Genomic DNA, 12,896 nt, shown 5'->3' on the forward strand with positions numbered 1-12,896 from the left:
TAACCGTAAGTTTGTTTTCTATGTCTGTAAGTCTGTTTCTGTTTTGTAAATGAGTTCATTTGTGTCATTTGTTTAGATTCCACATATAAGTGGTGTATGATGTTTGTCTTTCTCTGTCTGACTTACTTAATGTGATAACCTCTATGTCCATCCATGTTGCTGCAGATGGTATTATTTCATTCTTTTTTAGAGAAAGCATATATTTTAATTCCCTAATGATGGGCTGGGAACTCACACTAGGGCAGTTCATCTTCTCCCTTTCCTGGTATCTTCTAAAGTGCTATGTGTGCCTTTAGCAAGGACTAGGTGTAAAACATGCTTTTCATCCCAAGCTCATAATTTTATTTTGTTTTTGTTTTTGCTATTTCTTTAAACAGGTCATACTACTGTTACTACTATAATTTATCTTAATGCTTTTCATGTCTGTAATGGTACAATTACCAAATAAATGTCAAATTCAAAAAGGATATCATTGTAAACGTAACAAAGCCTATCTGAATCAACTGTGTATTTCCACAAGGCACTGACTAATCTATTTTACGCTCCCGCCTCCTGCATGACAGGTGCCAGGATGAGTGTCCCGTTGGCACCTACGGAGTTCGCTGTGCAGAGACCTGCCAATGTGTCAATGGAGGGAAGTGTTACCACGTGAGCGGCTCCTGCCTCTGTGAAGCAGGCTTTGCTGGCGACCGCTGTGAGGCGCGCCTGTGTCCAGAAGGGCTCTATGGCATCAAATGTGACAAGTGGTGTCCCTGCCACCTGGACAACACTCATAGGTGAGGGTCAGCTGCCCCTGGAATGATGTGTCCTATTAAAGTTTTCACCGCAGTGTCCACTATTTAGAAGGAGGGATTGGCAGAGAGATTTCCACCCTGAGACCCTTCTTGCCTCTGGGTCATCCAGGGCAGGAACCACTAAGTAAACGGAAGTCTTTTCCACTTAATGGAACAAGTCAGAAGTGCTAAAATTGTTAGATGGCCATGGATGGATATGAAACCCTATTCTCTATTAATGGCCACTAGAAAATATTAAACTTGCTGAGGTTAGTAGAATATATCCCTAAGAGAGGGACATTCCCTTAGAAGCAAAGATACAATGAGAGACATAGGTTAAGCCCAGTTTAGTATGTAAAACTATCACAAAATGATTCTCACTGCAGCCTCTTTTACTTGACGTCTGCCTAGCCAGGAAGTGTACTGGTGGAAGTTTTGTGACAGTGTGTCACGTGTGGTTGTGAGATATGTGTTCAGAATTGATTACTTGGACATAGAATTCATAGAGGTCTTGTGGCTCAAAAATTTCTCGAAGAATTTATGAACAGGAAACCAAGATCCCACCCACTTTTCTGTACCTTGTTTGCCCCTGAAAATATCTATCCAACCGTTTCTTCCTCTCCCTCCCCCAAGGACCAGATACATATCACTTAAAGTTCTGGGCCTCGTTTGCATACTGCTGGAAAAGTTGAGTTTGAGAAAAATGCAGTGCATTGTATAGCAGTTCAGATGACACCAGAATTACCTTCATTTGCGTTCAGCACAACTGTTACTTCATTTATGTTTCTGAAAGGTAACTTGTGACCACGTCAAATCTCAAATGCACAAAAGTTAAAAGTAAATAGAAGCCTGTAGTGGATCTCTTCTTTAAACCTTTGTTGGGAGCCAAAAAGAAAAAAAAAAGAAAAGGACTTTGCACTGTGTGTGTGTGTGTGTGTGTGTGTGCTGAAATACATTTTAGTGGGACATATCAAAGAAGGGCATTCTTTTTCTTTTTTTTTTTTTTGTGATACACGGGCCTCTCACTACTGTGGCCTCTCCCGTTGCGGAGCACAGGCTCCGCACGTGCAGGCCCAGTGGCCATGGCTCACGGGCCCAGCCGCTCTGCGGCATGTGGGATCCTCCCGGACCGGGGCAAGAACCCATGTCCCCTGCATCGGCAGGCGGACTCCCAACCACTGCACCACCAGGGAAGCCCAAGAAGTGCATTCTTAATGTGTCTCAAGCAACTTAGTAAGCTACTTTAGTCAACTTCTGGTTTTCTTCATTGGAAAATATTGCCACTCTTTACATGACAGTTTGGGGAGTAAAAATGAATAATCTCTGCAGGATTTTGTTTTTCAACTCTTTAGTGTTGAAGGAGCTGGCAGGATTAGGGACAAGTCATAAGTTTGGCTCATTAGTTTGGCTCAAGTCATTAGTAATGGCTAAGGACTTTTTAATGCCAGTTTAATGCCAGTGCTGTTTCGTTGTATACAGATGCAGCCTGAAATCAAATAGATTAATAAACCTATACAAAGGATCTCTGCTATGAGAAGGATTGGAGAAGCAGAGGAAATGTTGATTTTGTTGGAATTAGTTACCATATTAGTAGCTGCAGGGTGCAAGTGGACAGTTTTTAGGTTGACGTCAGTACCATATAATTTTGACATAGGTCATGTGTACCTAAGCATGTACGCTTTAACAAACAAGTACATGAACTTATTTGATAGTCACATAGATCAAAATCTGTCTAATAATGTATAACAAATAATCAGAAGATTAAAAAACAATTAGCCTATGAAGTGGCTTCTCTAGATAATGACAGCTATTTTTTAAAATTAGCTTGTACAAATTTCTGTTAAGACCAGTTGAATGTTGATTATATGACTCTGCCTTTTTGAATTCACAGTTGAAGCCACCCATCTATTCTTATATCTTGAACTTCTATGTAAAATTCCTAGAAACACAAGGTTCCCTTTGAACCAAAAGGCATAGAATCTTTGTATTAATTGAAAGTCTAACTTACCATTTAATCAGGCAAGAGTGTAGCTTACTATTGCATAATACATGATGTATATTTATCCTAAAAGTCTTTGTCATAATTAATGAAATAACTAATGCACACTATCAGTTTACAGTGTCTTTAGGTAAATTTTTAGTTCTGTGGATATGTCTGTATTGACATATATTGAAGCCGTATATTTGAGTAAGGGTTTGTATCAGTTAGTTTTGCTGCATAAAAAAAAACCCTACCCTAAACTTAGTGGTCTAAAACAACAATTATTTGTTAACTGATGATTTTTTGCTTGATTCTTTGGGCTGGGCTCAACTTGGTGGTTGTTCTGCTGGTCTGCCTATGTTCAGCTGGAAGATCAACTAGAGGCTGGAATTCCTCACTCACAAGTCTAGCATTTAGCTAGGTGATGGGAGTGACTGAGCCATATGTCCCCAGCATCTAACAGGTTAGCCTGGGCTTCTGTAAGTGGTGACTGGCTTCCAACAGCAGCAAGAGAGAGGGCAAGCCCCAACGTGGAAACACTTTTCAAACCTTTGGTTATTGTCATGTTTGCTAATGTCCTTTTAGACAAAGCAGGTAACACAACCAAGTCTAGATTTGTTACACTCCACCTCTTAGTGGGAGGAGTTACAAAGCGTTTGTAGCCATTTTTATTTTGCAAGCTATCGTAAGGTTGAAATTAATTTAAATATATTTATAAGTGATATTAGTATTTTAAATTACAGCACTGTTATAGAGCCTAAGGACACTCTCTGTGAACTGGACTTCTTAAAACTAACTTTTATAGTGGAAATGATTTTGAACAGGAAAACAAAATTCAAGATTCACTGAGATTCCACATGGGATATGTATATTAGCTCTTGTTAATAAGGACATTTAATAGCTGTGGGCAATCAGGGTGTGCCTATTTGCAAATGCCACCTAATTGTCATATATTTGAGCATGAATAATATCTAAGGAAATGAATAAAAGCAAGTTCAATGATTCATTCTATTTTAGCCAATATTATATAGGATACCTGTAATAATTTAACTCTTAAACTGAAAAACTTTACTAGAATATTTTTATCTAGTTATATATGTGTAAAAAATGGTAGATATTCCTATCTATGTTTAATCCGATCTTCATATTACACAGAGCAATCTGTTCTTTAGAAAGAAATCAGGTAGGAGGATATTACCCTTCAACCTCCACTCTGCTGCTCTAACAACAACACGTAAATCTCATTACCAATTAAGCTGCCTGCATGAGAACCCATCAAATGCCTCCAAAGTGCTCTGGCTTCCTACATATAATTACAAATTGCAGAATACTAATTTTGGTGTCAATCAATTTGAGAACCAGTGTGCTGCACTAATACTCAGTGGGGGGCATTGAATATCAATTTCTCTGCCTGCCTCTAGCTTAGTTCAATTCTCTGTCCCCGAATTGTCTATTCTGCTTAACATTTATATCTATACCATGAATATTATTTTCTACCTTTTAATGTAGAATAATATTTTCTATCAAAATATGTCCTTTTTTTAAATAGTATCTTAAGGTGAACTACTTTAACCAATCCATCACTTGGAATATTTCTTTTCTTTTTGTCATATGTAGGGCCTTTCTAAAATAAACTTAAATTTGTCCATGCTTCTTGCACAATACAAGCTTTTATTGGTCCTGCTACCCCTTTTATCCTTGCAGTTTTAAAATTTAAATTTTAGCAATTCTTTTTCATATATAGACCTCCTAGCAGGCTGCTATCAAACTTCCTTTTCCTTTGGTGTGAAAACAAAGAAAGAAATCTGGGTTCAAGTTTGATTCTGCCACTACCTGTGCAAGACTTTGAATAAATTCCTTTCCAGGTCTCTCTTCCCTCATTTATAAAATGGAATCATACCTAACACTGTGAGCATTAAATGAAATCATGCACATGGATTGCTTAGCATGGTGTTAGCATACATTCAGTGCTAGTCTGTGCACCTGCTTACAATATCATCATAAATGTCACTTAAGTGACTGTCTCCTGCAATTAATGGTGATTCCTTTTAAGTCATAAATTTGACATTTAAAAAACTAATTTTAGGGGAAATCTGGCCTTTGTATGCAGACATACAGATTATAATTTAACATTGCTGGATGACTTCGAGAGATCAGGGGAAGCAGATTTGTGTGGGAAAGCACGATCCCTGGAGTCAGACCCCACCACACATCAACTGTTGACAGTTTCACTTGTTCGCTCGATCAGTGCTTACCGTGGGCTACTGTGCCCACGGCCAGGTGACAAAACACCCTGAATTCTTGTCCTCATGGAGCTGGAAGTCTAAATGGGAAAGAAGACAGGGGAAGGATTATAAAAATAAACATAAGATTACAGATTGTGATAGGTGAGATGAGCAGGGTGCAGTGAAAGAGAATAATAGGAGAGACCTAACTGAAACATGAGTGGTCAGGGAAGGCCTCTCTAAGTAAGAGAGATTTAAGCTGAGCCTGGAAGGAGAAGATGGAGAGAGCTAGGCCAGGAGTGGGGAGACAGCATTCCTGGCAAATGGAATAGCCCATGTGAAGCCCTTAAGTTGAAAAACCTCAATGCTCTTACAAACTAAAAGAAATCTATTGCGGTTGAACATAGTAATAAAGAGAGAATAACGATGAAAGAAGAGGTCGGAAAGAAGGCAGTAGCCAAATGATGAAGGCCTATGGGCTATATTTAGGGTCATCATATATCTGGTGTCACAGGAACTGTTTGGTTTAGGCCTATTGCCCTAATGTAATTATTAGTAACTCCCTCTTCACTCTTAAAAATGTCCTGGTTTAGACAATAAATAATCTTCACTCTAGCTGTATTAAACAGTATGGATTTTATTCTGAGTGTAGGCTTCAAAGAGAGTCTTTGAAGAATTTTAAGGAAAATGATACCATATGATCTACTTTTTAGGTGATGAGGCATGAGTGAATGCAGGGAAGAAAGTCGGAAGGCTATTCAGGAGTGTAGGAGAAAGATGACCTTGCCTTGGAGTGGGATGGTGACACTGAAGATGGAGCGATGTGGATAGATTCAAGACATAGTTTGGAGTTAGAATGGTTAGGTCCTAGTGATGAAGTTAATATGGGAGATGAGGGAGAAGGAGTTATCAAGGATAACTGTGAGGTTTTTAGCTTAAACCACTGAGTGGCTGGTGGTGCCATTACTTCAGTGGAAAGCAGTTGAAAGGAAACACTGAGTGAGGAATGAAGAAAGGGAAGAACCAGAGCTCCGTGTTTGATGGTTAAATTTGAAAAGTCATGGAGATGCCAGGTATTTTGCCCAAGGATAAATAGCAGATAAGTAGATCTGAGTAGTTCTAAGTTGATTTGAGATTCAAACTCTTATGAGTCCAAACCTTATATACCCAAGAAACCATCTTAAATGTAGAGTTGTGCTTGAATATTTCTTCCTGTCATGTTTCCTGAGTAATGCTTGTGACGGATGCCTAGGCCTTTGCTTCTGGGCACTTAGTCGCAATAGGGACCTAAAAGTATATTTAAATAAATTTCTAAAAATGAGTAACAAACTATCTAACCCACAGGCCTTTTCTTTAAGAAAAAGAGATAGGAAATGAGATTATGGGGTGTGGCTGAGACCCTCACTTGACAGATTAGGATGTCAGGCACAGGGAGGTTATGTGTTTTCACCGATGTTGACCAGGTAGTGGGAGAGCTGGAATGTACAGTCTCAGTCTTCATCCCTTCCAGGTCATGGTTTTTTTGCAGAAAATCTATGAACAGTCCTCCGGTGAGAGGTCATTTAGCAAATGTCTGGATGAAACAGTGGGTTTTGTTGTTGGCCTGAGTTAAGGGGAGGGTTTTATCTCCATCAGGGGAGAAACACCATCTTCAACAGTCTTTCAGTTGTGAGCAGAGCTAGTTTGATTGTTCAGATTTTCCTTTGGCGAGAAGCACATGTGTTTTGAGTGTTACAGAGCACCCTGTTGTGTGAGCCTCGCTAACCCGTGCCTCTTAGCGCAGCTGATGTGTCCATTTGCTATGGGGTGACAGCTGGCTGCCCGGCCCATCAATGCGACTGCTGTTTCAGGTAGAGACAGCTGCTCTGCCACCAGGTATGGGGAGCCGAGAGAAGAAATAGACTAAAAAGGTCGCTGCTCCTGGAGTTCCTTGGACATCACTCTGGTGAACTGACTTGGTAGTGTTCATTGGATGGAGTTCTTTAGATAGTCTCCTCTAGTTGACATCTTATCAAATTAGTGCTTTCACTTTACAAAAATTAAAATGAGTTTCAGACAAAAGGACACAGTTGTTTAGAGTCATCCTGCTAGAACATGATGCTGATTTCATGCAACATTTGTGGTACCAATCAGGTTTCAGCCGATTAATTAAATCATACCAAGACTGGGAATGAAGTTTAAATGATCGTGCATGGAATTACCCACACATTTAATGATCATGGCTAAAGCAACATTTGCACGGGCCTTGGGTGTCATGTTTACCCGAGAGTGACTTGCTCCTTTCATCCACGTCTCTCAGCTGTCACCCCATGTCTGGAGAGTGTGCCTGCAAGCCAGGCTGGTCAGGACTCTACTGTAATGAGACCTGTTCTCCTGGATTCTACGGGGAAGCTTGCCAACAGATCTGCAGCTGCCAAAACGGGGCTGACTGTGACAGTGTGACAGGAAAGTGCACCTGTGCCCCAGGATTCAAAGTGAGTGGCTTGGGCTGTGGAGGAAGGAGATAAGGGGTGCAGCTTGGAGCATATTGATACCATGATTTATATGACCTTTTCTGAAGTCCAGTGAATGTGCTAAAAATCAATCACATCATTAACAAGAAAGAAAATGAAGAGAAAAGTAATAATAAGAGATATACTTACCTGAGAATGATAACTGGGCAAGCCGGTGAGACTATAAAGTGGCATTAATATTTAATTATTTAATTAATATATGTCATGAAGTAAGATGTATTTTAATTATTCCTTATGTAATTATTTTATCATGTTTTATAGGTAGCAAAGAAATTTTCCAAGTAGGATATGTATTATTGTCAACCGTTTTTGTTTTAATTCCATGCAATTTGAAGGTGCATACTACATCGTTAGCATTTATTATATATTAATATCCAAGGATTAGTAGTATATAAGTTTTTCAGTCCCTTTGAGAATCTAGACCTTTCCAATATGCCTATAAGCTAACAGAAAAGAATTTTGCCTAGTTTCCAGGATTTCTTAGCAACAGATTAGAAATTTTTGTTTTGAAGGAAAATGGGTTGTTCTTGAGTTATTTTCTCCCCTTTTTGAGAGAACATTAAACTGTGAAGAATGTTGATGATTACTCCAGAGCACATAATATAGAATGAGTGAGTCATAAAGTCTCAGAGCTGAGATCTTTACAGGATTTTCTAACCTGTGTCACAATTCTTTGGTTGAGCCCTTGAATTATCCTTAAGAGTCTTCTGTTTTTAAAGGAGGGTGACCTCCAGTCACCTTTGGTAACCAACTTCTATGTTTAAAAGCTCCCTGTCAGATAATAAATTGAATCATGCTGCTGGCTGAGTGTGTTTTATTCCTTTGCCTCACCCGCTAATCGTATTACACGTTATACAAGGCAGTCTAGGAAGCATTGCAATTTAATGTATAGTTCATATTTATGTTTATTGACAGTAATTGTACAGCTACAGTTTGTTGTTCTATATCTACTTCTCTGAGCAAGGACAGAGGGTTTTGAATTTATTTATTACCAAGGAAAACTAATGAAGGCAGCAGGCTTTTTGGGGGTCCTATTCAATACTGTATCCTAAATATAGGCCAGCTAGCATTGCCCTTGAATCTGTACAATTAGTATAGTGGTGATGTTATAATAACTCTTAAAAATACAATGTGTTAAAATTAGAGAGGGACTGTAATTAGAATGGACAAGATATATTTTTGTTCATTTGTGTTGGCCTTATTTCATGTGGTAAAATTGCATGCATTTTCCTATTTGCGCCCATCTAGGGAATTGACTGCTCTACCCCATGCCCTCTGGGAACCTATGGGATAAATTGTTCCTCTCTCTGCGGCTGTAGAAACGATGCTGTCTGCTCTCCTGTGGATGGGTCTTGTACTTGCAAAGCAGGTGAGTGGGTGAATGAGTCTGTTACCTGATCCTAGTCCTGTTAACTCCTAAAAGCACAGGAAAGAAACTTTAACTAGGATTCTAGCTCCAGCTGTGCAGAAATACGGTGCCTGGACTCAGCAAGACCCTTAGCCAGGGAGAGCTCTCCTGCTTTCGTGAGTCAAAGGGAGAGGCTCACATGAGATTATCTCTGAAGTCGCTGCCAGCTCCAAAAGTCTGTGAGTCTCTGTGCTTTGGTGAAGCGTAAGCAAGCAGACATGTGTCCATTCCCCTAAATTGATTGGCCTGGAGTCCTGACAAGAATGCAGCCAAGCACCTGATTGTACGTGGGGGCCGGATTGTGTTTATTCACAGTTGCTGCAGCAGCCGGCATCCTGGATACTCACTGTTCATGGTTCATGGGCTCCTGCTTTAAAGATGGGGTTGTTCTTTCAAACGCAAACTTTCCTTCTCCCTCCCATATAAATATTTCATTTGCTGACCTGAACAAAACTCAGCACCCCACAATGTGCATCACTGCACATTAGACAGTGAGTGATGTACGTTGTGCAACTTCACTTCATCTCTCTTCCCCCAGTAGCCCGGTAGTGCTTCTCAGCGTTGGCATCCTTGACAGCTGTGCGGGTGCTTTAACTCATTTCTGATAGAGGCTTTACGTGGCAGAGCCAATGCTCCCTGAGCTGTGGCAGGGGCACTTCTGTGCACCTCTGAGATGTTTCTCAGGTGAAGAGTGGCTTGGAAAGGCTGGGCAGAGCTCCCTGCTGCCTTTGTTTGCTCATGTGCCCTGGCACTCTTGTCGTGGCAGGCTGGCACGGGGTGGACTGCTCCATCAGCTGTCCCAGTGGCACATGGGGCTTTGGCTGTAACTTAACATGCCAGTGCCTCAACGGCGGAGCCTGCAACACCCTGGATGGGACCTGCACCTGTGCACCTGGATGGCGTGGGGAGAAATGTGAATTTCCCTGCCAGGTATGACCCAACTGGGAGGGCCGGGAGGAGCTGATGCCAGAGGGTTAGCTTATTTTTGCAGACTTCATGATTTAAAGTGCCTGGTAGTGAACCAAACCATAGTGACTACTAGAAGAATTGAGGTGTTTCAACTCAGATTGGATACAGGATAGGAAAAGGAATAGATGTGGAAATTAGTTAGGCAGCTTTGTGAGAATCCCTCCCTTCCTCTCTCTCCTGGTTCCCGCCACCATTCCCCTCTGTTTTCTCTATTCTAATATACCCATATCTTCGTGGCAGCCAGTAACCAGCATTTGTCAAACACCCAGTGTATGCCTGTCAACTCTCCAAATATTGTGTTTCCATTATAATGGAAATCCTCCAGGCTTTGGGGTGGAAAGTGGCAGGACATTGAAAGGGGGTGGTGATGGTGTCACAGAAAGCCTCGGTGAGGTGGGGAAAGGTTTGGAAACAGCTGCCTTTTAACACAGATATCTCTGAAGTAACACAAATCTCCACAGATTTCCATGGTTCAAGGCTGACTCTGTTCCCTTGACCTACTTTGGGGGCACCCATCATCAGAACCCCTGTGCCGAGTGTGCCGCAGGCCAACAGGGTGGGCAACGGGTAGTGCATTCTGTAGTAACAGCCCATTTCACTTGCTTCCTCTCACGCACGGGGCCAGTTTCCTTCCCTCTTTTCCGTTGCTCTCTCTCCCTACGCTCCCGAGCCATTAAGCATTCTCTCAGTGGTGTGTGTTCTCTGCCTCCCGGGGATCATCTGATGGTGAGGTGACACCATGACCCCCTGAACTGGCCCCCTCGAGGGGGTCCTTCCACAGAGCGCTTTTCTCCCTGGGCTTCCTCCTCATTAAGTGCAGCCCATTTGGCAGCTAGAGAGCATCTCACCGGAGGCTATTCCATGCCCTCCAAACCCCTGGGACAAAGTTAGCTTAGCTTTGCCTCCTGTCATCCACCAGTGAACAGATTATCAGTGCTCTGAGGTGGGCTTGAAGATCACCCTTCACTCCCAGTCTGAGTGTGGACAAAGCAAAGCCCCCAGTCCTTTTTTTCGTATATTATTAGATGCATTAATAAATCAGCAAAGGCTGAAGATGGTTTAGTGGCTCACACTGTAGCAAAGCTAAATCCTATAAGCCAGAACAAACATTAGTAGAACCTAAAAGTGTTTTTTTAATATTTTATTTTAGTAAGCACTAGACAAATGATTATGCCATCTAACACCCACTACCTGTTTAATGCTGGTTCTCGGTGCCTCCCTGTTGGTAATTTTGCAGCTTGGTGCTGTGGGAGGTTTGTAGTACTCTCCCTCAGTCAGGACCTGGCAAAAGAGCAGGGCTTATAAATGCAGAACTTTCATTCCTCTCCCACAAACTAAATGATCACGTCCGTGAAGAGTCTCATCTCTGCTGGACCACCAACGTGGACGTGCATGTGAAAACATTAAGGTCTGGGAGGGGATGAGGGCGGGGGTGGGGGTGGGGGTGGTGCCGACACACACTGCATCCTGGCTCAGGAGGTTGAATCAGAATGTTTCATGTGGTTTAGATGGCATCATGGAGAGGAGGATGCTAATTAGGAAAAGTGACAAAAGATGTTAATTTCTCCTAGGTCTATGTATCTCATTGGCAATTTATGGAAATGAGCTTCATTATTAGAACTGTTATTTTTAAAGTTTTAGGCTTTCTTTATGTGGGTCAGGGACTTCCCTTTTCACTAATGAATAGAATGCCTTGTGGGAGAATAAAATTCTGGAGCCGTGTATGGTGGCAGATGTTAACTTATTGTGGTGATCATTTCACAATATAAACAAATATCGAATCATTATATTTTAGACCTGAAACTAATAAAATGTATGTCAGTTATACCTCCATGGGGGAAAATAAATGCCCTGTAAGGAGTACTGAAATATTTTATAAAAATCTTTAGGAACAAAAAGACAATATTTTTATGAGTTGTGGCTCATGGTAAGATAAATATTATTTTAATTAATTGGCATGTTTACCTATATTTGGTTTGGCATAGTTGGTTCACCATTCGTATGGTAGACATAAACTAAGGTTTGGGCGATTTAAAAATGCTTACCTCTTGCAGCCTAGCCTATATTTGGGGGGCCAAGAAGACATGGGAAGAGGTGATTGTAATGCATGCTGCTGAGAGGTGTTTGGGAGGGGAGGGTGCTGTTTCTGAAACGGCTGACTGAGGTCCCTCTCATCTCCCACCATGGGATTCCCATCCCTCATTGCTATCTTCCATGCAGGATGGCACGTATGGGCTGAACTGTGCCGAGCGCTGTGACTGCAGCCATGCGGATGGCTGCCACCCCACCACGGGCCATTGCCGCTGCCTCCCCGGATGGTCAGGTGAGAACCAAGGGCCACTACTTGAAATGGGAAACTACTTGAAATGGGAAACACGCCAACTTGTGCCTAGCGCTGTTCCTTGCTACCTCAGAGAAACATGCACAGGTCAACTTTTCAGAAAAAATTGAAAATATGGTAAAGTCTCCAGGAAGCGGACAAATTTTTACCCAAGAAGTATTACTGCTAGGCCTAATTAATCTGTAATCCAGGGATGACTTTTTGTTGAATCAGGCAAGAGCAATTCTCTTGAGCCTTCTGGTATGGATGTTACGGAAAAACCTGAACGAACTTTTTGGCCAACCCAATAAACTATCAGAATTCACGTCATCAAGAAGGGAAAATTGTGAATTGCTGTGAAGAGTTTAGCAAGACCTCTGTGGTATTTTTGAGCATTGAGGAAAGAATGATTGAAATAAACCATAAGAAAATAAGTTCACCTCAGTGAGGCAAAACTATTAAATAGTTTTATGGTTAATATGCAAATATTAAAATATTTATTACTAGAAATATTTCTTACAATAATATTTGTCTTAAAAATTCATAATATGGGGCTTCCCTGGTGGTGCAGGGGTTGAGAGTCTGCCTGCCGATGCAGGGGACACGGGTTCGTGCCCCGGTCCAGGAAGATCCCACGTGCTGCGGAGCAGCTGGGCCCGTGAGCCATGGCTGCTGAGCCTGCGCGTCCGGAGCCTGTGCTCTGCAAC

The 12,896-nt window shown here is 41.6% G+C and overlaps 1 protein-coding gene across 3 annotated transcripts in view; it reads left to right on the forward strand.

Moving 5' to 3' along the window:
* The window catches only part of MEGF10 (multiple EGF like domains 10), a 163,301-nt gene that overhangs the window by 113,914 nt on the left and 36,491 nt on the right, over positions 1-12,896 (forward strand). For all 3 annotated transcript variants that reach the window (XM_060296162.1, XM_060296164.1, XM_060296163.1), the window contains exons 9-13: positions 564-776; positions 7,279-7,453; positions 8,741-8,861; positions 9,667-9,830; positions 12,090-12,192. In XM_060296162.1, coding sequence (XP_060152145.1) covers positions 564-776; positions 7,279-7,453; positions 8,741-8,861; positions 9,667-9,830; positions 12,090-12,192 — 776 coding nt within the window. The remainder of the gene's footprint in view (positions 1-563; positions 777-7,278; positions 7,454-8,740; positions 8,862-9,666; positions 9,831-12,089; positions 12,193-12,896) is intronic.

Source organism: Globicephala melas, chromosome 3 (assembly GCF_963455315.2).
Source record: "Globicephala melas chromosome 3, mGloMel1.2, whole genome shotgun sequence".
Lineage (NCBI taxonomy): Eukaryota > Metazoa > Chordata > Mammalia > Artiodactyla > Delphinidae > Globicephala > Globicephala melas.